The sequence below is a fragment of the Nycticebus coucang genome, chromosome 3, assembly GCF_027406575.1.
Source record: "Nycticebus coucang isolate mNycCou1 chromosome 3, mNycCou1.pri, whole genome shotgun sequence".
NCBI lineage: Eukaryota > Metazoa > Chordata > Mammalia > Primates > Lorisidae > Nycticebus > Nycticebus coucang.
The window spans coordinates 72,810,702-72,834,297 of NC_069782.1; the positions used below are offsets into that span (position 1 = coordinate 72,810,702).

The 23,596-nt window shown below is 50.1% G+C and overlaps 2 protein-coding genes across 11 annotated transcripts in view; both read right to left on the minus strand.

The window, feature by feature from the left end:
* The window catches only part of MEF2B (myocyte enhancer factor 2B), a 27,263-nt gene extending 18,529 nt beyond the window's left edge, over positions 1-8,734 (minus strand). The window contains exon 1 of one of the 4 annotated variants that reach the window (XM_053586562.1): positions 8,719-8,734. Coding sequence is in view for 1 of the 4 variants with exons in the window: in XM_053586558.1 (XP_053442533.1) it covers positions 3,183-3,233 (51 nt within the window). In the remaining 3 variants the exon portion in view is untranslated. Of the gene's footprint in view, positions 1-3,182; positions 3,535-5,696; positions 5,716-5,774; positions 5,856-8,718 lie in introns of those variants that run through there. The other 3 variants (XM_053586559.1, XM_053586563.1, XM_053586558.1) reach the window with 3 other exon arrangements.
* Positions 8,510-23,590, minus strand: BORCS8 (BLOC-1 related complex subunit 8). Of its 7 annotated transcripts, none has more exons than XM_053586578.1 (6): positions 23,477-23,590; positions 19,234-19,346; positions 18,753-18,817; positions 15,545-15,655; positions 13,112-13,188; positions 8,510-8,952 (listed from the first exon to the last, which is right to left on the minus strand). In XM_053586578.1, exons 1-5 carry the CDS (start codon positions 23,511-23,513, stop codon positions 13,155-13,157), a joined length of 360 nt encoding a protein of 119 aa, XP_053442553.1. In that variant the 5' UTR covers positions 23,514-23,590; the 3' UTR covers positions 8,510-8,952; positions 13,112-13,154. The 7 variants fall into 7 exon arrangements, with proteins under 7 accessions (XP_053442553.1, XP_053442554.1, XP_053442552.1 ...); XM_053586579.1 differs by lacking the exon at positions 8,510-8,952 and adding an exon at positions 8,959-9,782; XM_053586577.1 differs by lacking the exon at positions 8,510-8,952 and adding an exon at positions 8,959-9,961.
* Positions 23,591-23,596: the final 6 nt, after the last annotated feature.

Consider the following 23,596-nt stretch of genomic DNA (forward strand, 5'->3'; position numbering starts at 1 on the left):
AAAAATAGCCGGGCGTTGTGACGGGCACCTGTAGTCTCAGCTACTTGGGAGGCTGAGGCAAGAGAATCCCTTAAGCCCAAGAGTTTGAGGTTACTGTGAGCTGTGATGCCATGGTACTCTACCAAGGGGGACATAGTGAGACTCTGTCTCAAAAAAAAAAAAAGAAATTGAACAGGAAAGGCCAGACATGGTAGCTCATGCCTGTAATCCTAGCACTCTGGGAGGCCAATATGGGTAGATTGCTTGCGCTCAGGAGCTGGAGACCAGCCTGAGCAAGAGCAAGATCTCATTTCTAAAAAATAGCCAGATGTTGGCTGGGCTCATGCCTGTAATCCTAGCACTCTGGGAGGCTGAGGCGGGTGGATTGCTTGAGCTCATAAGGTGGAGACCAGCCTGAGGAAAAGAAATCGAGACCCCTGTCTCTACTAAAAATAGAAAAACTGAGGAAAAAGGATTGCTTGAGCCTGAGTTGGAGGTTGCTGTGAGCTATGCTGCCATGGCATTCTACCCAGGGTAACAGCTTGAATCTCTGTTTCATAAAAAAAAAAAAAAAAAGCCAGATGTTATGGCGTTCACCGATAGTTCCAGCTACTTGGGAGGCTGCAGCAAGATTGCTTGAGCCCAAGAGTTTGAGCTGTGAACTATGATGCCGAGGCACTCTACCAAAGGTGACAAAGTGAGATTCTGTCTCAAAAAATAAATAAAATAGGGCGGCGCCTGTGACTCAGTGGGTAGGGCACCGGCCCCATAGACCAAGGGTGGCAGGTTCAAACCCAGCCCCGGCCAAATTGCAACAACAAAAAAATAGCCGGGCATTGTGGCGGGCACCTGTAGTCCCAGCTACTTGGGAGGCTGAGGCAAGAGAATCGCCTAAGTTGGAGGTTGCTGTGAGCTGTGACGCCATAGCACTCCACGGAGGACGATAGAGTGAGGCTCAGTCTCTACAAAAAATAAAAACTAAATAATAAATAAATAAAATAAAATAAACCAGTGTATGGTGCCCCGTGATCGCATTAATGTACACAGCTACGATTTAATAATAAAAATAAAAATAAAAAAAAATAGGGCGGTGCCTGTGGCTCAGTTGGTAAGGCACTGGGCCCATATACCGAGGGTGGCGGGTTCAAACCCGGCCCCGGCTGAACTGCAACCAAAAAATAGCTGGGCGTTGTGGTGGGCGCCTGTAGTCCCAGCTACTCGGGAGGCTGAGGCAAGAGAATTGCTTAAGCCCAGGAGTTGGAGGTTGCTGTGAGCTGTGTGATGCCATGGCACTCTACCGAGGGCCATAAAGTGAGACTCTGTCTCTACAAAAAAAAAAAAATAAATAAATAAAATAAAATAAAAATGATTAAAAAAAGAAATTGAACAGGGAGAAGCTGTGGAGTGTGGCGGGGGAGCAAGCGGAGGGCTCAGGAGAGCCTTTTTTTTTTTCTTTTCTTTTTTTGACACAGAGTCTCACTTTGTTGCCCTTGGCAGAATGGTCATGGCATCTCTAGCTCATAACAACCTCAAACTCTTGGGCTCAAGTGATCCTTTTGCCTCAGCCTCCCACATATCTGGGACTATAGGCGCCCATCACAACACCCGGCTAGTAGATATGGGGTCTCACTCTTGCTCAAGTGATCTGCCTGAGCTCAAGTGATCCGCCCACCTTGGCCTCCCAGAGTGCTAGGATTATAGATGTGAGCCACTATGCCTAGCGGGAGAGCCTCTCTGAAGAAGAATGATCTCAAGGATGACAGAACACTAGCCATGTAAGAATCTGAGGGACAGTCTGCCTGGTGGACAGAATGACAAGTGAAAAGCCCTGAGGTTGTAATATTCTGGGCCAGTTCCAGGAGCAGAGGAGGCCAGTGTGGTTGGGGCAGGTAGAGATAGAGGAGGGTAGGGAGGCTGCAAGAGGACTTGGGGGGCAGGATGAGGGGGTGAACTATAGAGCAATAAGGAGCTATGGAAGGTGTATGAGCAGGGGTGAGCTATTATCTGATTCAGGATTTTCAGAAGACCCTGTGGCTGCTGTGGGGAAAAAACCTGTTGGGACAGGAAGTGAGGACAGCATCCAGGAGGGATGGGGCCTGGAGTAGGCCAGGCTGCAGGCTGGGACAGTGGTCATGGTAGGCCCCTGCCCATAGCAGTAAGTAGGTGAGATACCTTATTCCATCCTACCACAATCACACCCCTCCCTGGACCCCACTTTGACCCTTAGGTGAATCTGGATCTTGAGGAGAACACCCACCAGCAGATGGTGAGATAGAAATGGTCGTAGAAGGGGTTCATGGGCATCTCTACTTGGCCATAGTTCCGATGGTACCTCCTATTGTTGAGTACCCACTATCTATGTGAGTGCACACCCCACTTCATTTACACACCTGCCTGACCCACAGACAGCCCATAGAAGCGGAGACAGTTGCCCCTGTTTTCACAGGAAGAGGCAGGCTTCTTCTTAGGGCCACATGGTAAGACCCCCAGATCCACACTGAAGCCTAGACCAGCCCACTGTACTTCAAGCTAGCCACACCCCAAGTTACTGTGCCTACTCAGTCTGGGAAGTGAGCCTGGGATTAGTCCAGTCCAGAATAACCATCAGAATTCAAGATACTCATTCCTGAGCCCAGGGGTGTCAGGGCAGTCACACAAGTCCTCAAGACACTGACCCAGGGAGGCCTTTGGGGGTCTGAGAAATGGGACTTAACTTCCATGTACCCCCCTTGGGAATTCACAGGCAAGGGATAGGGTACGTTCCCTAACCCCTGCAGGATCCCAGACACATTCTAAACCCTCACAGAAAAATGACATCTGGTTTGGAGAGGTGGTTAACACCTGTAATCCTAGCACTCTGGGAAGCCAAGGTGGGTGGACCACCTGAGCTCAGGAGTTCAAGATCAGCCAGAGCAAGAGCAAGACCCCACTCTACTAAAAATAGAAAAATTAGCTGGGTGTTGTGGTGGGCACCTACCACATATACCAAATATAATTCCAGCTACTTGGGGCAAGAGAATCACTTGAGCCCAGGAGTTTGAGGTTACTGTGATCTATGATGCCACAGCACTCTATCAAGGACAACTGAGTAAGACTCTGTCTCACAAAAAAAGAAAAGAAAAAAGAAAAACAACATCTGTCTCCATGTTTATATGTGTCTCAAATCTTCCAGAAGCCCAGACCCACAACATAGCTACACTCACCACCTCCAAGTTGGGACAATGAATGATTCTAATTCCTTTTCTCCTCCTCATTTGCAATTTCCAGATATCCACCTGGTTGGGTCATGATTTAACCAAATCATTAGGTGGAGATGGGAAGCCAAGATTGTATTCAACTTGCTCAGGTCACAGGAGCAGCCATGGAGCTCAGAGAGGGGTGGCAACCTGTTGGAGGTCACACAGAGAGGAGGGAAAGGTAGCCATGCCCTTCACCTCTGACTTCTCTTCTCTCAAGGGACTTAGGAGTGGCCTTGAACCATTTTTCCTGAGGGACCTGGGTGTCCCTATTTGGTCTCTATCTTCCCTCCCACAAATATAATTCCAGCTTTCACCAGTGAGATTCAAATCCCCTAAATATCCTGAAATTCTGTTTCCTGGATGCTGAGATTCCCTCTTCAATTCCAGTAGGCAGTGGGCAAAGGTAGGGGATAGGAGGGAGAGAGGCTGACTTTTCAGGAAGCCCCTGTGACCTCTGTATATCAAACCTTGAACACTGATCCTTACAAATCTAAATACTTTTTTTTTTTTTTGAGACAGTCTCAAGCTGTTGCCTTGGGTAGAGTGCTGTGGTGTCATAGCTCGCAGCAACCTCCAACTTGGGCTCAAGCGTTTCTCTTGCCTCAGTTTTTCTTTTCTTTCTTCTTCTTTTTTTTTTTTAGAGACAGAGTTTCACTTTATTGCCCTTGGTAGAGTGCCGTGGCATAACAGCTCATAGCAACCTCCAACTCTTGGGCTTAGGTGATTCTCTTGCCTCTTGGCGATTCTCTTGTAGCTGGGACTACAGGCACCTGCCAGAACACCTGGCTATTTTTTTGTTGCAGTTTGGCCAGGGCCAGGTTTGAACCCGCCACCCTCGGTATATGGAGCCGGTGTCCTACCCACTGAGCCACAGGCACCACCCCTAGTTTTTCTATTTTTAGTAGAGATGGGGTATCACTTTTTGCTCAGGCTGGTCTTGAACTTGTGAGTTCAAGCAATCCCCCTGCCTCGGCCTCCCAGAGTGCTAGGATTACAGGCATGAGCCACTGGGTCCGGCCTCTAAATACTTTTTTTGAACTCAGTTTCCTTCACTTCAAGAGTCTAAGAGTTCCTGTCCCAGATGCCAAGGGTCCAGAGCTCCTGACCTTCCCTGGTGATGATTCTTAGCCAGGCCAGGCATGAGGCCTCAGATATTTCTGACTTCTCAGGTCTGCAGCTATGGGCTAGGGTGGCCAGGACCACTGTTGCCCACATCTGCAGCCCTGGTCCCTGAGAAAGGCAGGGAGGGAGGATTATGTCTATGAAAGTAATACTGCCGGGCGGCGCCTGTGGCTCAGTCCGTAAGGCGCTGGCCCAATATACCGAGGGTGGCAGGTTCAAACCCAGCCCCGGATGAACTGCAACCAAAAAATAGCTGGGCGTTGTGGCGGGCACCTGTAGTCCCAGCTACTCGGGAGGCTGAGGCAAGAGAATCGCTTAAGCCCAGGAGTTGGAGGTTGCTGTGAGCTGTGTGATGCCACGGCACTCTACCGAGGGCCATAAAGTGAGACTCTGTCTCTACAAAAAAAAAAAAAAGAAAGTAATACTGCCACTAGCTTGCTACAGAGGGTTGTGACTCTGTACCCAAGTCTCAGATGGGGACAGTGAGGACCAGGGAGAAGGGTTGGCTCAGGCAGCTGTAGTCTCCCCTGTATACCCTGAGGTCTGTGCTCACCATCCTACTGTGAAATGCTAGAGCACATCACAGAAGGAAGGCATGGGTTGTGCATAGTTACCACAGAGGTACACACCAAGAGAGGGGGACACTGCAGCTCTCAGACACAGAGCTCACAGACACATCACAAGGGCCCATAGCACAACAAGTTTAGAGACACGGTCTCCAACTTGAAACGCAACAAGATGCAGTGCCTTGTACCTGTAATCTCAGCATTTTGGGAGGCTAAGGCAGGAGGATTGCAAAGGCCAGGAGTTTGAGACCAGACTGGGCAACATAGTGAGACCTGGTCTCCCCAAAAATGAAAAAAGAAAAAAAAAACTAGGCAGGCCTGGTGGTGTGCATCTGCAATCGCTGCTACTCAGGAGGCTGGGGTAGGAGGATGGCTTTAGCCCAAGAGTTTGAGGCTGCAGTGAGCCGTGATCATGGCACTGCACTCTAGCCAGGGCAGCAGAGTAAGGCCATCTCTAAAAAAATAGAAACAAAAATGAAAACCTCCACAACTCACATCAAAACTTCAGATACAAACTCTTGCACACACAACTTTCAGACATTGTTCCTCAGATATAAACCTCTTCAGACACACAACACCATTAAGAGTAACAACTCCATGGACACACAACCCTAAGGCACAGTACCCTTGGACACAACACTCGCACATATAGACTCTCAGAAACAAATCCCTTGAACACACTCTTCAGACTTATACACTCTTTCAGACACACAACTGCCGGAAACACAACTTTCATGCTTATACCCCAGGGACAGAACCCCTCTGACGCACAGCCAACCCTGGAACGCACAGCAGCACATCCGGACCTCCAAACCAAATCCAGCTCACAGAGGACACTGCACGAGTCTCGACCCGACGTAACACGCACCTGCTCTGCCGGGTCACTCGAACACGCAGCACTCGGAATTGGCGGCGGCTGCTACACAGAGCTCTCAAGAGCCGGCGGCTAGATGCCTTCTGAGTGGGCAGCCCCGCTCCCGAGACTGATTGGACAAGGCGATCTTATTTGCATAGAGGGAGTTGCCATAGGCTGTGATGGGCGGGCACTTGGGCCGGAGACTCAAAAGACGCTGGTTGTGGGTGCTATAATGAGGAAGGACAGGGGCGGATGGGGGTGTGAGGGGAGGCTGGATAAGACCGGCCAGGCTTCCCCGCCCCCACTAAGAGCACTTGACCTTACTGCTGACCCCTGACTCTACTGTTACCCTGACCCTAACTTGGACCCCGTTTCTAACTCTTCCATTGCTAGGCTCATCTTTGAACTTACTCTACCCTGAATGAAATGTAACTCCGATTCCAGACCCTGTTGGCTCCAGGAACCAAGTCTTTCTCACAGGCAAAGTTGACCTCAGCTTACACCTAAATGGAGGGACTGTAGAAAGGGACTCCAGGGTTGCCCGTGTAACCTCCCTGTGCCTCCATAGGAAGGTGACACACCCTCTGCTGCTGGTCCAATGACCCAGCCTCATTACCCTACCCTCCACCCCTGCAGCCATGCCCCTGTCCTTTCTGCTCCCTTCTGGCCACTTCAAAGGTCAGCTGTGTGGGGCTTTCCACTAGACCCCAGTGCAGACTCTAAATCTCCCCCTCCTCTGGGATCCCAGCACCACGCAGCACAAGGCCAGACTCAGAGGAGGAACAGAGAGGACTTGTTGAGTGAATCAATTTGAAAAGAATTACAGGATGAAGATGGCTCTGGAGAAGCAATCCTGGAGAAGCCCCCAATTGCGTGGAGGCAGAGCCTCTGCATACTCTCCCAGTCCTGTGAGGTCAGACCTGGACTAGAGGGATAGGAGACTGGGACAGACCAGAAATGGCTGTGCCAAAAGGGTCAGGAGGGCTTCCTAGAAGGGGGGCATTTGTACTGAGTCTTCAAATATGAGTAGTTTGTCTCTGGGAAAAGATCTTTTCAAAAGGAAACAGCACTTGCAAAGGCGCAGAGGAAAAGTACAGAGCATCCTTTGGTGTGGGGTGGGACAAAATGAGATAAAGCTGAATTGGAAGCAGATCCGTCCGGGAGCTTTGGCAGGGGCTCAAATGTGGGGAGGAAGGAATCAAATTGGGGCAGTTGCAGGGAGAGGTGGGTTGTAGTGGCTGCCTGATGTCTATCTCCATAGGAAGCAAGAGGTGACTAGACCCCTAAACTCAGGGAGTCCCATGTGGGAGATGCCAGTCTATGGGAAATCCCATGATAGGGAACAGGGGACCTGGGAGGCTTATCTCTCTCCTGGCATTTCAGTTTACCTGTGACATGGGCAGCTTGGACCTCTAGTCTGGGCACAACTTTCTCTTTGGACATAAAAACTAGGGTCCACACTGCTATCAGTAAGTCTCCCCCATTCTCACTCAGTGCTCAAGGCCACACACTCAGATGTTCCGAAGACACACCAGGGCCAGGACCAGGGCCAGGCTGGGGGCTTCCATCTTGGCTCCAAGGTGCAGAATGAGACTGGGGAGTGTGAAGGTGGCTGGGGAGCCCCGGGCCCCCCAAGGGCTGCTCTGTTTACCCGCTGCTGCCCGTCTGCCTCTGATGCAACAGGCAGGCTCTGGTTACGTGAGGGCGGCAGCTGGGCTAGCTCTGGGAGCAGCCGGGTGTGGTGGGAAGGGCTGGCTTAGTAGAGCCAAGCTTGCAGGAGCTGCACCCACATTTGCCCTGACCCTCTATCCGCTCCTGCATTGGACTCCCTCCTCTGTTCCTGCCCCCCCCCCCCAGTCCCTTCCTATTCTGATCAGCACCCCCTTTCAGCAGGGTCATCCAGAGTCTCCACCTTGGTCTTCTAAGATGAGACCTTTGGTTGCTGGAATAAGAGGTTCAAGTTGAAGGGGAGGGTTGGAAGGTACTGGGAAGGGCACCAGGGAGATAGGGGTAAGTGGAGGAGGAGGCAGGAGTGTGGGAGTAGGTGGAGAAACTGCTACCCCCTTCCTCTGGTTCCTCTCCCAGAATGTCGGTGGTGAAGGCTTTGAAGGACCTTCCATGGCAAGAACAATGTGCCCAGTGGGCAAGTAGGGACCCCAAAGTTAGAGAACCCTGAGTCCCCAACCTGGCATTGCCACCATCTTGCTGTGTTACCTCAGGCCAGTCACTCACTGTTCTGAACCTCTTTGCCCATGTGAGGAGTGGGGACAATGCTAGCCCCTCTTCCTGAGGGATTGAAGCATTTCAAGGCCCACATACAATGTTCCCTCCTTTAACAGCTTTTCCTATCCTTCTCCTGTTTGGGTCTCTCCAGCCCCATCCCTTCTTCTGGCCCAGAACTGACCCAGCGTGTTGGGGGTATATATATCCAGCTTTCTCTTCCCCAGCCTGGAGGTTCTTTGGAGCCAGGACTAGTGCATAGTGGCACCAAAGAGGTGTCTCCATGGATTTCTTGAAGAACTGGAGAGTCCCAGAAAAGGTGTGAGTGGTGGAGGGGCAGGAGACCAAGTTTGGGGCACCCAGGGGCTTTGTGGGGGACACAACAGAGCTAGGAGGGGCTTCCCAGGAGTCTGAGTGTGCAGGGATTCTCCAGGAGGGCATAGCAGACCTAAAACAAAAACCAGGGCTTGGACCAAGGGCTAAGGACAAAAATCTAGCCACCCTAACCACTACAACAGGAGCTGAAGTCAAGTCGCTGCCCTCTAGGGGTCTCCTTTTACCACATCCACAGATTTAAAGGGGTCCATACTTCACTCATCCCTCCCAGGTAATTTTTAGCCTTGTAGGTGCCAGGCTTCTGCTTGAATGCCTCCATGGCACGGGGAGCTCACTGTCTCTTTTGTGGCCGAGAGCAAATTGTACTAAGCTGGATCTGGGAGTGCCCTTGCCCTCCAACCTGAGAGCAGAGGAGGCTGGCGCTCTTGTCCCCAAGGCTCTGTTGGGTGATCCAGCCTCTTGGAGCTTCAGTTCACTCTGAAAAGGTGGAGCGAGGGCATATAGAGTGAAAAGGGGCGGAGAGATGTGTTCAGCAGGATCAGCCGGTTTCGCGGACAAAGACCGCTTCGAAGCTGAGCTCGCGGCCAAGGCGTTGCCTCTTGCGCCCCCTGGAGGCAGGACTGGGCAGGGCGTCCTTCAAGCGGAAAAGGAGAATTGAACACGCAAATGAGATGCAAATTAACCAGCAAGCACCCCGTGAGCACTCGAAATCAGGGTGGCGAGGTGTCCGACAGCCCAGAATCTTGCTCAGTTCCCTTTAAAAGGAGAGGGGTATCTAGCCGCTGGCTGAGGTTGCATTCATTGTCACATGAAGCCTTCTGAGCTCTGGGGACAGGCTGGCCTGTCTTGCCCATTAGAGCATCATGCTGGCTCACAGAGAGGACCCTGTCTCCTCTAGGGGGCCCCAGGTCCTTGCCACCCCTCTTCCTCCAACAACCCTGTAGCATCACGCTGGGTATTCCCCCAGAGCAATGGCTACATACTGAACAACTCTATTGTGACCACGCAGGCTCTTTTGCACATGGCTGCAGAAATAGATTCAAAGCAAATTTTGGCAAAAATGATAATTCAGGTGCTCATGAAACTGGAGAATTGAGATTGGCTAGTGTCAGCTATAGCAGGACCCAGGGCTGCACACAATGTTCTCTGATGACCCCTTCCCCCCAGCCACCCAGTTCAACCACCTTGGCAAGAAGACAGTTTCTTCCTTTCTCATGCTTCCAGCAATATTCCTAGGGAAGCCCTTTCACGGGATCATGTACCCATCTAGAACCAATCACTGTGATCTGGGAGATGGGGGCGGGGAGGGGGGGCTCTGACTGGCTTCTCCATATGGTCTGAGCCTGAGGCAGAAGCTGCTGCTCAGGGTAGAACACAGGTCAGGCTGGTGAGTTCCAGAGTGTCCACATCAGCCTGTAGAGATGGTTCAGTCCCGACTTCCTTGTCCAGATGCAGAACAGGAAACTAGAGAGGGTTAGCACCAGGCCCCATATCACACAGCGTGTTAGAGGTAGGGCTGGGACCAAATCAGGCCACATTCTCCTCTTTTCTGTGTGACCTGGTGCTACAAGTCGAAGGCTCCTTTGGTATAGTCTTTCTTTTCCCATCTGTATTTGGGGGTGAGAACTGCTTTATGGGGCTGTCTGAAGATGAAATGAGATTATTCTTATGAAGCCTCCAGGACCGTCCTGGGCACACTGCGGGTACATGATCAGGATTATGGAGGAAGCAGTTATTGGTCCAATAGATCACATCCATGCCTGACAGAGGTTAGGTAAAAGTCCAGGTGCAGCAAAGCCATATCTGGGGACATTCACGGCTGGGCTTGGAGGCTCCGGGCAGGAGCAGGAAGAAGATGCTAGTCACACTTGCTCACTTTGGTCTCTTTCAGCCTCCACAAGGCTGTGTTAACTTTTTTTTTTTTGTAGAGACAGAGTTTCACTTTATTGCCCTCTGTAGAGTGCCGTGGCGTCACACAGCTCACAGCAACCTCCAACTCCTGGACTTAGGCGATTCTCCTGCCTCAGCCTCCCGAGTAGCTGGGACTACAGGCGCCCGCCACAACGCCCAGCTATTTTTTTGTTGCAGTTTGGCCGGGGCTGGGTTTGAACCCGCCACCCTCAGTATATGGGGCCGGCGCCCTGCTCACTAAGCCACAGGCGCAGCCCGGCTGTGTTAACTTTTGATCAGGCTTGGGAGTGAGAGGCAGAGTGTGGCCTAAGAGGCAGACCCAGGGGTGAGGTGGTACCTAAGAGAGAAGCCCAGCTAGGCCAAGGACAGGGTGAAGCTGAGGGTCAAGCTGGACGTGGTGGCTCACGCCTATAATCCTGGCACTTTGGGAGGCTGAAGTGGGTGGACTGCTTGAGCTCAAAGTTCAAGACCAGCCTGAGCAAGAGTGAGACTCCGTTATCTACTAAAAAGAAAAATAGAAAAACTAGCTGGGCATTGTGGCAGGCACCTGTAGTCCCAGCTACTCTGGAGGCTGAGACATGATTGCTAAGGTCCAAGAGTTAGAGGTTGCTGTGAGCTGTGAAACTACAGTACTCTACCTGGGGCAATGGAGTAAGACTCTCTTTCTCTCTCTCTCTCTCAAAAAAAAAACAAAAACACCTCAGGGTCAAAGGGTCTGGGGTAGGGGAGAATCCTGGCACATGCAGGATGGCTACTTTACCTTTCTAAACCGGTTTCATCTTCCATAAACAGGGAAGTATTTGGGGTTCTGAACCTGGAGAGGTAGGTGACAACTTGGCCTGTGAAGGTCATTGGTAACCCCAAGGGAAGCAGCTTTGCAGAAAGGTGGGGCTGGAAAGCCCTGAAAGGAGCAGAGAAGTGGAAGTTCTGGGAAAAGAAGAGGGGTCTATAGGGACACAGGTGGGGTCAGGAAGAGCATTTTTTTTTTTTTTTTTTTTGTAGAGACAGAGTCTCACTTTATGGCCCTTGATAGAGTGCCATGGCATCACACAACTCACAGCAACCTCCATCTCCTGGGCTTAAGCGATCTCCTGCCTCAGCCTCCAGAGTAGCTGGGACTACAGGCGCCCGCCACAACGCCCAGCTATTTTTTGGTTGCAGTTCAGCCGGGGCCAGGTTTGAACCTGCCACCCTCGGTATATGGGGCCGGCGCCTTACCGACTGAGCCACAGGCGCCGCCCAGGAAGAGCATTTTTATGGTGGGTATGCAAGCACAGAGGACGGGAGATGACACAGCGGAGTGGGGAGAGCACCAGAGTAGTGTCCTTAAAGGACGAGAGGAATAGGGAGTGGGCCCAGGGCTGGTGCAGGGTGTGAGGGTGGGCTGCCAACTCCAGCCCACTCCCTTCCAGCTTCAGACCCCCTAGATGGCTCCTAGGCCACCCCTCAGCCTATGGATCGCCTCACTATGCCCATAACAAGAGCTAAGCCTGGGATAAGTGTTCCCCAACTGACTGTGGTACCAAAAAAGCACTAACTGAGGTGCCCAATATGTGCTCACTGACTGTGGTGCCCAATTAAACGTTCACTGATTGACTGTGGTGTCTATCAAGTACTCACTGACAGCCAAAGGTGCCCAAAAAGTGCTCACTGAGCCCCCCCCATCTCCCAGGTAGTGCCCAATAAGCACTAATTGTGGTACCTAATAAGTACTCACTGACTGACTGTGGTACCTAATAAGTGTTCACTGTGGTGCCCATAAGTGCTGGACACACTTGAATTCTACTGTCTCTTAGTTCTGGAGGTTACAGCTCTGAGGGGCTGTGGGGCCCCATTTGTACCTGCCTCCCCTGAACCTCTGAGAGGGCCTCCATGGCACAGAAGACAAGTAAGTCCTGGAACACCTTGTAGTGGCCTGCATCTGCCTTCTACAGGCACTGAACGATGCATGAGATCTTTCTAGTGCCATGATCTCCACGTGTGGTTAGTCACACATCTCAGGATTCACACTGCCCTGTGCAGTCCCCTCCTATATGGTCCTAGGCCTGGCCACATGATTGACCTCATCAATGGGATACCCACAAATGTGAAGCAAGCAGAGGCTGGATAAGTATTTTGCATGGGTGCTGCCTTGCTGGAGAGGAGGGAAGCCTGATTCCTCCAGTCCCCCTGTGGATAGCTCCAGCGAAGAACCAGACAGGCCCCCTCTGACTATCCAGTTACAGTTGAGCTCCAACAAGGGCCACATGAGTGATCCCTCAGTTGACACTGGCAAAACCACCCAGCTGAGCTTATCCCAAATTGCAAAACAGTGATTAGGTAAATTATAGGGCTACAAACCACTAAGTTTTGGAGTGTTTTGTCATGCACCAACAGCTGATAGCTACAATGAATATGTCACCACAGCTCATGCCCTCTCTTTTACCTGATGAGCCACTTTTACAGAAGGGAAATTAAGAGACCAGTGAGGGGAAAGAACTTGCCAGGGTCACACAGCAGGTAGACAGTGGAGGGAGCATCCTGGAGCTGGGTGGGTAAAGCAGGCTTTGGCATGAGGTGGGACAGGGGACACATGGGATCCATGTCTTAGTCTTGTTGGGTAAAGAATCCTGGGATTGGAATAGGATAAGCATAAGAGGCCTGCATAAGAGGCAGGAGAAAGGTGATGAGTGAGGGAGACAGGCTCACAAGTTACCTGAGCAGCAGAGAGCAGAGTGGGCCACTCTGAGCCTGCAGACACCCTTCCTGTCCTCCCACCCGTGAAACCATCCTGCAATTCCAGTGAGAAAGCCAAGTGGTTAGAGAAGCAGGTCCCTGTTTAGATGCCAAGTGACAAGTTAGTTCAGAACAGAGAAAGGCTCTCAGCTACCCTCAGCACTGACCTGGGATGGGGGAGGCAGAGCAGCCTCTAAGTTGCTTCTGGAATCAGGCTGAGGAGGGTGGGAGTGATTCCTCAGGGCTGGAACAAAACACGTGCAGTTTCCGTGAGGATGAGGTCAGAGGCCATGAGGCCTTCTCAGTTGTCTGGAGTACAGGTTTGGGTCATACTCTCTAGCCTGAAATTTCAGGGCATCCTTTCTTTTTTTTTTTTTTTGAGACAGAGTCTCACTTTGTCACCCTTCATAGAGTGCCATGGTGTCAAGCGATTCTCTTGCCTCGGGAGGCTGAGGCAAGAGAATCGCTTAAGCCCAGGAGTTGGAGGTTGCTGTGAGCTGTGTGAGGCCATGGCACTCTACCAAGGGCCATAAAATGAGACTCTGTCTCTACAAAAAAAAAAAAAAAAACAGAGTCTCACTATGTTGCCCTGGGTTGAGTGCCATGGGCTTGGGCTTGAGCAATTGTCTTGCCTCAGACTCTAGAGTAGCCCACTACAATGCCAGGCTAGTTTTTTTGTTTTTTTTTGAGACAGAGTCTCACTTTGTCACCTGTAGAGTGCTATAGAGTGCTATGACATCAAAGCTCACAGCAACCTTAAACTCTTGGGCACAAGCAATTCTCTTGCCTCAGTTTGCTGAGTAGCTGGGACTACAGCCGCCTGCCACAACACCAGGCTATTTTTAGAGATGGGGTCTCGCTCTGGCTCAGGCTGGTCTTGAACCTGTGAGCTCAGGCAATCCACCCACCTGGGCCTCCTAGAGTGCAGGGCGTGAGCCACCACCTCCGGCTAGTTTTTCTATTTTTAGTAGAGACAGGGTCTTACTCCTGCTCAGGCTAGTCTCAAACTCCTGAGCTTAAGCAAACTCCTGCCTTGGCCTCCCACAGTACTAGGATTACAGGTGTGAACCACCTCACCTAGCCACTGCATCCTCTTTAAAAATAAGACCAGTTGGCTCAGCACTTGTAGCTCAAGCCACTAAGGCGCCAACCACATACACAAGAGGTGGCGGGTTCAAGCCCAGCCTGGGCCTGCCAAACAACAATGACAACTACAACCAAAAAATAACCAGGTGTTGTGGCAGGCACCTGTGTTCCCAGCTACTTGGGAGGCTGAGGCTAGAGAATCGCTTAAGCCCAGGAGTTGGAGGTTGTTGTGAGCTGTGATGCCATGCACCCTACCCAGGGTGACAGCTTGAGGCTCTGTCTCAAAAAGAAAAAAATAAATTAAATAAAATAAGACCAGTCACCCACTTCAGAGGCCATGTCTAGGACTTAAATGATGTAGGACAGGGTACTTCAAACCCACAGGGTTTGCAAAGAGGTGTCAGTAGCACCTCAAGCTGGCACTGATGTCTTTCAGAAGCATGTCGCATTTTTGCAGCAGCAGGCACAAGCAGGGCATTTGGAAGCATTTTGGAAACCATGAGTTGACAGTGAAAGGTAGAGCTTTTGAGTGAACCCCAGTCCCAAGTGCCAAGCAGCAATGCCTAGCAGAACAGCCAGATGCTGCTCTTCCACAGATGCACAAGAGCCCAGATAAAACCCAGTCATGCTACCCTTAAAGGAAAGATAGCTCCATGCTCATTCTTACACAGGTTCAAGGCCTTTTTGTTTTTGGACAATTCTGTCTTAGTTATGAGAAACAGCATCACTGATGTTTTCTTCTTTCTAAACACCTAGAGGGGGACAGGCATCCCAGAACCCCAACCTGTAAGGGCTGGATGCATTCCAAGGTGACCTTATGGCTTATAGCATATGAGTGTATGTTCATATGCATGTTTATTAACTTATAATTGAAAACAAACAAACAGAAGAACGATTTCTCTAAAACTCTCCCCAGTATCCAAGGACTGTAAAGTGCTTTTCATTTCTAAATTGTCTGGCTCAAAGGCTTTCTTCCTCTTGATGCACTGGGACAGGGTTGAAAGAGGCCCTTGCCCAGCTCCCTGGCCCTATCTCTCTTCACTTGCCCATGCTCCTATTCCAGCCACACCAGCATTCCTCTAACATGTCCAGGGCCTTTGTCCTTGCCACTCCACCACCTAGAACTCTGTCCCCTGATCATGTCTGTCTGCATGTTGTTCAGGCCACCTCCTCAGAGAGCCAGTGGAGGTGGCATCCACATCCCTCTGCTTCCTTTGAAGTGCATCTGCAACACTCTTGTCTGTTGTGTATTTACCTAGTTGCTGTGCATCTCCCTGAGCCTGCCTGCCTCAGTCACCACTTGTCCCTGGCACCTAGCCCAGGCTCAGGCACACAGCAGAGTTCAGGATCTCGGTGCTGAGGAGCTGAACTCTTGTGCTACAGACAGCAAAGGACAAGAGGAAGTCACCGGACACCATGAGATGAGGAAAGGGAGTTTTCCAATAAGCAAGAAGCAGTGTTTCATGGCTGAGCTGGAGGTCCTGGCAGTGAGATTGGGCAGTTCTGGGAACTACCTGTGGCCCTGAGCAGTGGCATTCATGTGGTCCCGGATGCTGATGGCCTGTTTGAGCAGACCCTCGACGCTGCGGAAGTAGACACTACTGTCAACCAGGTTCTTCACAGCGCTGAAATGGGAGGACAGGCCAGGTCAGCTCCCTGGGCTTGCTGATGCATTCCCATACCCCAGCACTAGAGGGACCTCTGCCTGAGTGTGGCGGGTACCTTGGTGATCCCACGGGCCTGTCTGAGTGCTCCTGTGGGCTTAAATATTAGAATTCTCTGCTATGCCTAGATAAGACCTATGCAATAGAAAACATAGTGCCAAGATACAACTTTCATTTCACTGCTACTGAAACTGCTAGAGTTCTGAAAGAGTTTGAAGCATGTAAAGCTGTCCTCAAAAATATCTCAGGCTGGCATAGCGCACACACCTGTAATCTCAGTTACTCAGGTTGAGATAGGAGGATTGTTTGAGGCTAGGAGTTCAAGGTTACAGTGAGCTATGATCTGGTCACTGCAGTCTGGTGAGAGAGCAAGGTGAGACCTTGTCTCTGAAAAAGAAAAAAGTCCTTTCCATTTTACTAAGTGTGTGGAAAAGAAAAAAACAGTCCTTTCCAGAAGTATTCCAGAAAAATATTTACAAAGTTGTTCAGGGCCTTGCTATGCAAAAAAAGTTCCCTGTGTAAGATCGTCTGCAATAAAAATAAAAGTGTTACTTTGATGTCCTTTTATTAAAAGCAAGAAGAAAATTCACTCCATTTATTACCAATCATGGACAGGCTTACAAATAGCATTGGCTATCATCCCTCTGTGAGGTTAAGTAAGCTTTAGCTGTAAGAATCACTCACATTTCTATAGCAGTCAGAACTGCTAACATGTTGCCCTTTTTAAATTTATTATAATTTATTATTTTAAAAATTTATTATAGAGACAGGATCTTGCTATGTTGCCCAGGCTGGTCTTGAACTTCTGGCCTGAAGAAATCCTCCCACCTTGGCCTCCTCACATGCTAGCTCGCCTGCCAACCAAAGGCAGTTTCTCTTGAGTTTGATTGCCTACCTAGTATGAGCTCACTGTTAAGGCTGGGCACAGTGGCTCACACGTGTAATCCTAGCCCTTGGGGGAGGCTGAGGCAGAAGAATCACTTAAAGCCAGGAGTTCAAGATCAGCCAGAGCAACATAGTGAAACGCCATTTCTACCACAAACAGAAAAATCAGCCATGTCTATAGAACCAGCTACTTGGGAAGCTGAGGCAGGATTTTTTTTTTTTCTTAGAGACAGAGTCTCACTTTTTCACCCTCAGTAGAATGCCATAGCATCACAGCTCACAGCAACCATCAGCTCTTGGGCATAGGCGATTCTCTTGTCCCCAGCTCCCAAGTAGCTGGGACTACAGGTGCCCACCACAACGTCTAGCTATTTTTTGTTGTAGTTTTTTGTTGCCACCCTCAGTATATGAGGTCGGTGTCCTACTCACTGAGCCACAGGCATCCCCCAGGCAGGAGGATTTTTTTCTTTCTTTTTTTGCAGTTTTTGGCTGGGGCTGGGTTTAAACCCACCACCTCCTGCATATGGGCCCGGTGCCCTACTCCTTTGAGCCACAGGTGCCGCCCCAGGAGGATTTCTTGAGCCCAGGAGTCTGAGGTTATAGTGAGCTACCACGATGACACTGAACTCCAGCCCAGGTGACAGAGCGAGACCCTGTCTCAAGAAATAAATAAATAAATAATAAAAATAAATTTGAAAAATAAAAAGAAAAAAAAAAAACCAGCCTGAGTAGCCATCTTAGCCATCTTCTCTTTGTTACCTGAAAATTTAGAGAAAGTCAAACAATACCAGGCGGTGGCTCACACCTGTAATCCCAGCACTCTGGGAGGCCAAGGCAGGAGCATCAGGAGTTCAAGAACAGCCTGAGCAAGAGTGAGATCCCAGCTCTACTAAAAATAGAAAAACTAGGGGGTGGTGCCTGTGGCTCAGTGAGTAGGGTGCCGGCCCCATATACCTAGGGTAGCAGGTTCAAACCCAGCCCCAGCCAAACTGCAACCAAAAATAGCCGGGCATTGTGGTGGGTACCTGTGGTCCCAGCTGCTCGGGAGGCTAAGGCAAGAGAATCACCTAAGCCCAAGAGCTGGAGGTTGCTGTGAGCTGTGATGCAATGGCACTCTACCAAGGGTGATAAAGTGACACTCTGTCTCTAAAAAAAAAAAAAAAATAGAAAAACTAGCCAGGTATACTGGCTCATGCCTGTAGTCCTAGCTACTCAAGAGGCTGAGACAAAAGGATCACTTGAGTCCAAGAGTTTGAGGTTGCTGTGAGCTAGACTGACACCACAGCACTCTACTAGGGCAAGAGAGTAACACTGTGCCTCAAAAAAAAAGGAGAAAGGCAAACAAAATAAAAATGAAACACCCATATTTGTGGTTTGGCCCTCCCCTCTAGCTGCTGCCTACCCCACCAGCCCATTTGTGGTTCTGCTATGGGAAAGAAACACTGGGCGCAGCTCAGCACCTATAGCTCAAGAGGCTAGGGCACCAGCCACATACACCAGAGCTAGCAGGTTCGAATCCAGCCCAGGCCTGTCAAATAACAACTACAACCAAAAAATAGCCGGGCATTGTAGAGTTGGAGGCTGCTGTGAGCTGTGAAACTCTGTCTCAAAAAAAAAAAAGAAACACTGGGCCCTGGGCGGCACCTGTGGCTCAGCGGGTAGGGCGCCGGCCCCATATGCCGAGGGTGGTGGGTTCAAACCCGGCCCCGGCCAAACTGCAACAAAAAAATAGCTGGGCGTTGTGGCGGGCGCCTGTAGTCCCAGCTACTCGGGAGGCTGAGGCAAGAGAATCGCCTAAGCCCAGGAGTTGGAGGTTGCTGTGAGCTGTGTGACGCCACGGCACTCTACCAAGGGCGATAAAGTGAGACTCTGTCTCTACAAAAAAAAAAAAAAAGAAAGAAAAGAAACACTGGGCCCTAAAGGAATTGGCTGGCTCCCTACCTGTGTGGTACCTCCAGAATCCTTACTACTTTCTCTTATGACAGATGGGGAGGAGCACAGTCCAGGGAAGGGGCTCACTTGAGGTATTGATCAGGTGAGTTGTGACTTGGCCCACAAGCCTCCACTTAGGTAGGTTCGGGATGGGGCTCACTGGACAGCTGGCTAGGATGCCCTTGAATGCCTAGGAGGCCAGAGAAATGTAGGATGGCCCTAGGGCAGCTATGGCTCTCACCTGCAGGCATACTCCACGGTGTAGATGGCTCCTTGGCTTTGTTCCTCCCAGCGCTGCATGTCAGCCTGCAGGAGTTGGGGGCACATTTAGCAGGGGAGGCTGCCACCTCGAGGGCCTTCCTCTCAGCTCTCCTTAAGAGTCTTAGTGAGGCTCTCCTGAGTCCTCAGAGTGGCTGCCAGACCTTTCCTCTTGTAACTCCCTTCCCTCAGAAGTCTGGGCTGTGATCACGTGACCAACATGCCCTGGGGCCTTTGCACTGGCTGTTCCCTTTACTTGGCATGCCCTTCCCTCTGAGGGTCACATGGCTACCTCTCACCATGCAAGTCCTAACTACTGCAGATCTTGTTGACTCCTTCAAAGTCTACCCCAGATCCATCTACCACAGCCTCAACCTGGCTCAGCCACCACATGCCTCCCTCCTCATGTCCCAGCTTTCACTCCTGCCTGACAGCCCTTACACACATAGCAGGCCCCAGCTCACCTTGTGTTGGGCCAGCTCAGGCAGGGAGCGGCGCACATGCTCCTGCAGCCGGTACAGGGCCACAGATGGCTCATTGGCCAGGACATAGACACTCTCAGTGAACTTGTCCGTGACTGGGTCCACAGTCAACAGTTAGCCAACCAGGGGGCAGGGGTGGGGAAACAAGGAGACAAAGCATCAGTCTCTTGATTGCTCAACCATGAGCTTAGCCAGAGCAGAGTGTCCAGTATCTTCCCTAGTATCTGGGTCGCCTGTGGCCTGTGATGGGCTAGAGAGGGTCGCAGCAGGGCTTTATTAGAAAGGACAATAATGTTTCCAGTGAACTCTTTATCTTTCCCCCACTAGATCCACTTTTGGTGGACATTCCTGCTGTCCACTGTGCCCCTCCTACATTCCTTTCACCCCAGTGACCACACTTGAGACTTTTTTTTTTTTTTGCAGTTTTTGGCTGGGGCTGGGTTTGAACCCGCCACCTCTGACATATGGGGCCAGTGCCCTACTCCTTTGAGCCAGAGGCGCTGCCCCCACTTGAGACTCTTGTTTGGAAAATGTCACAGAATGGCTGGGCGCAGTGGTTCACGCCTGTAATTCTAACACTTGGGAAGCCGAGGCAGGTGGATTGCCTAAGTTCACAGGTTCAAGACCAGCCTGAGCCAGAGCGAGACCTCATCTCTAAAAAATAGCCAGGCATTGTGGCAGGTACCTACTTGGGAGGCTGAGGCAAGAGAATTGACCAGAGTTTGAGGTTATTATGAGCTCTGAAGCCACGACACTCAACTGAGGGCAACAAAGTGAGACTCTGTCTCAAAAAAAAAAAAAAAAAGAAAGAAAAAAGAAAATGCCACAGAACCCAAGTGTCTGAAAGTTTACATCCCTGGATGGCCTTCAGCCATAACAGAAAGAGTGACATGAAAGCCTATACCCCTTGCTGCACACAGGAACTACATGGAGGTTTAACTCATTCCTGTGAGCTCCTCTGTAGGATCAGGCTGAGGCCAGATATGTCCCTCCCTTGCTTCCAACGCTCCCACCTGCCAGAGGATAAAATCTGTCTTTCGTACCATGGCCGATTCTGGTTGCTATTTACCTGCTCTCCTTGCCTTCCACCCTCGGCTATTCCTTGGACACACCCAGCACTGTCTAAAAGAACTTTCTGAGATGGCAGAAGTATCTTACAACTTTTTTTTTAGTTGGGGTCTCACTATGTTGCCCAGGGTAGACTCAATTCCTGGGCTCAAGCAATCCTCCTGTCTCAGCCTCCCAATTGGCTGAGACTGTAAAGTGCGCACATGGCTACTGAGTACTTGAAAAGTGACTAGTGTGACAAAGGAACTCAATTTTTAATTTTACCTGATTTTATTTATTTATATTTTTTGAGACAGAGTTTCAATTTGTTGCCCTTGGTAGAGTGCCGTGGCTTCACAGCTCACAGTAACCTCAAACTCTAGGACTTAACCGATTCTCTTGCCTCAGCCTCCCAAGAAGCTGGGACTACAGGCACCAGCCACAACACCCAGCTATTTTTAGAGATGAGATCTTGCTCTGGCTTAGGCTGGTCTTGAATTCCTGAACTCAAGCAATCCACCTGTCTCAGCCTCCCAAAGTGCTAGGATTACATGTATGAGCCACAGTGCTCTGCTCTTTACCTGATTTTAATTGATTTAAATTTAAATCCCAGCTCTGAATACTTTACCACCTCAGGGTCTTGGCCCTTACCTTAGTCATAGGGATTCAAAGTAGTACAAGGTGAAAGCCAAATTCAAGTTTTGCCTTTTGGAACTTCGTGAAATTTTTTTTCCTGAATTTTTCTTTTTCTTTCTTTTTTTTTTTGAGACAGAGTCTCACCATGTTGTCCTTGGTAGAGTGCCATGGTGCCATAGCTCACAGCAACCTCAAACTTCTGGGTTCAAGTGATCCTCTTGTCACAGCCTCCTGAGTAGCTGGGATTACAGGTGCCCACCACAACTCCAGACTACTTTTATTTTTTTATTTTTTATTTTTTTGAGACAGAGCCTCAAGCTGTTGCCCTGGGTAGAGTGCCATGGCATCATAGCACACAGCAACCTCCAAATCCTGGGCTCAAGTGATTCTCCTGCCTCCGCCTCCGCCTCCCAAGTAGCTGGGATTACAGGCACCTACCACAACGCCCGGCTATTTTTTGGTTGCAGCCGTCATTGTTGTTTGGCGGGCCCAGGCTGGATTCGAACTTGCCAGCTCAGGTGTATGTGGCTGGTGCCTTAGCCGTTTGAGCCACAGGTGCCGAGCCCAAACCACTTTTAGAGATGGAGTCTTGCTCTTGTTCAGGTGGTCTTGAACTCGTGAGCTCAAGCAATCGGCCTGTCTCGGGCTCCCAGAGTGCTAGGATTACATGTGTGAGCCACTGCCCCCGGCTTTTCTTGAATTTTTCTCTGAATCCACCCAAGCAGAACCTGCATATAAGGAGGGCTGTGGCTCAGTACATGTAGCTCAGCAGTTAGGGTGCCAGCCACATACACTGGGCTGGTGGGTTCGAATCCGGTCTGGGCCTGCCAAACAACATCAACTACAACAACAAAAATAGCCAAGCATTGGGGTGGGCACCTGTAGGCCTAGCTACGTGGGAGGGTGAGGCAAGAGAATGGCTTAAGCCCAAGAGTTTGAGGTTGCTGTGAGCTGTGACTCAGGGCAACACAACACAGGGCAACATAGTGAGGCTCTCTCTCAAAAAAAACAGAAGGGCTGGATGTATGTGGTAAGTCAATGGAAACACAGAAATGTATACATGCAGAGGGTGCCAAAAAAATGTATAGTTTTTAAGAAAGGAGAAAATTGTATTAAGATGGCAATACTTAAGTCACATTTGAGTTACGCAATTAGAAGAGGTGCTCAAACATGAGTTGTCTTCATCTTTTGTTATTGGTATATATTATTACCATTTTAATATAGTTTTCTTAAAATGTGTGAACATTTTAAAAATAAGGGCTGGGCAAGGAGGCTCCTGCCTCTAATCCTAGCACTCTGGAAGGCCCAGGTGGGAAGATCACTTGAGGTCATGCATTTGAGACCAGCTTGAGGAAGAGTGAGACCTAGTCACTACAAAAAAAATAGAAAAATTAGTTGGGCTGGGTTGGGAGGCTTAAGCGTCAGGATAGTTTGAGCCCAGGAGTCTGAGGCTGTAATGAGCTATGATGGCACTACTGCAATATAGCCTGGGTGACAGTCAGACCCTGTCTCAAAAATGAAAAAAGGAAAAAAAAAAGAAGGAAAGGAAAGTAACAAAAAAGAAAGAAGGAAGCCAGCCAGCCAGGGCATAGTAGTTCTCGCCTGTAATCCTAGCATGCTGGGAGTCAGACTCAGGAGAATCCCTTGAGCTCAGTAGAGACCAGCCTGAACAAGAGTAAGACCCCATCTCTACTAAAATAGAAGAAATTAGCTGGGTGTTGTGGCGTGCACTCTAGTCCAAGCTACTTGGGAAGCTGAGGCAGGAGAATCGCCATCATTTGAACCCAGGATTTTGAGGTTGCTGTGAGCTAGGCTGACTCAAAAAAAAAGTAAAAGAAAAGAGTTGAATAAGGAGACACCAGGGACAGCAATTACCACACCCTACCCATTCTTCCAATGTGTTATAAATATCAGATTATGTTTTCTTTTTTTTTTTTAAGAGACAGGGTCCCGCTCTGTCGCCTAGGATCGAGTGTAGAGTGTAGTGGCACGATCACAGCTCATGGCAGCCTGAACTTCTAGGCCCAAATGATCCTCTTAAACTTCCCCCAAAGCTGGGATTACAGGTGAGCCACAACGTCCGGGCAGATTACTGAATTAGTAAAACAATTCAGGGGGGTATTACACGCCTCATTTTACAGATGACAAAACCAGGTCCGGCCACTTTCTAAAGATTTCACAACTAGGGCGGCGCCTGTAGCTCAAAGAAGTAGGGCGCCGGCCCCATATACCGGAGGTGGTGGGTTCAAAATCGGCCCGGCCAAAAGAAAAAAAAAATGGAGGGGCGGCGCCTGTGGCTCAAGAAGTAGGGTGCTGGTCCCATATACCGGAGGTGGTGGGTTCAAACCCGGCCCCGGCCAAAAAAAAAGGGAAAAAAAATGGAAAGAAAAAAAAGATTTCACAACTAGTTAGTGGCTGAGCTCAGATTCAATAGCAGTTATATCACTGTTCCCTGAACGCTCCCTCCGCGCCTTTGCCACGCTCCCCTTTGTGAAGGCGCCCCTCCGCGACCCCTCCGACCCCTCCCGGGGACCCCCACCACCTTTCTTCCCCTTGAGCTGCATCTCTGGTTCCTCCATAGCGACTGCTGCCAATGAATCGGTGGACAGAACCCGGAAGTCCGAAAACCGGGACTGCTGCCTAAGCCTTCCCTGTGGAAACC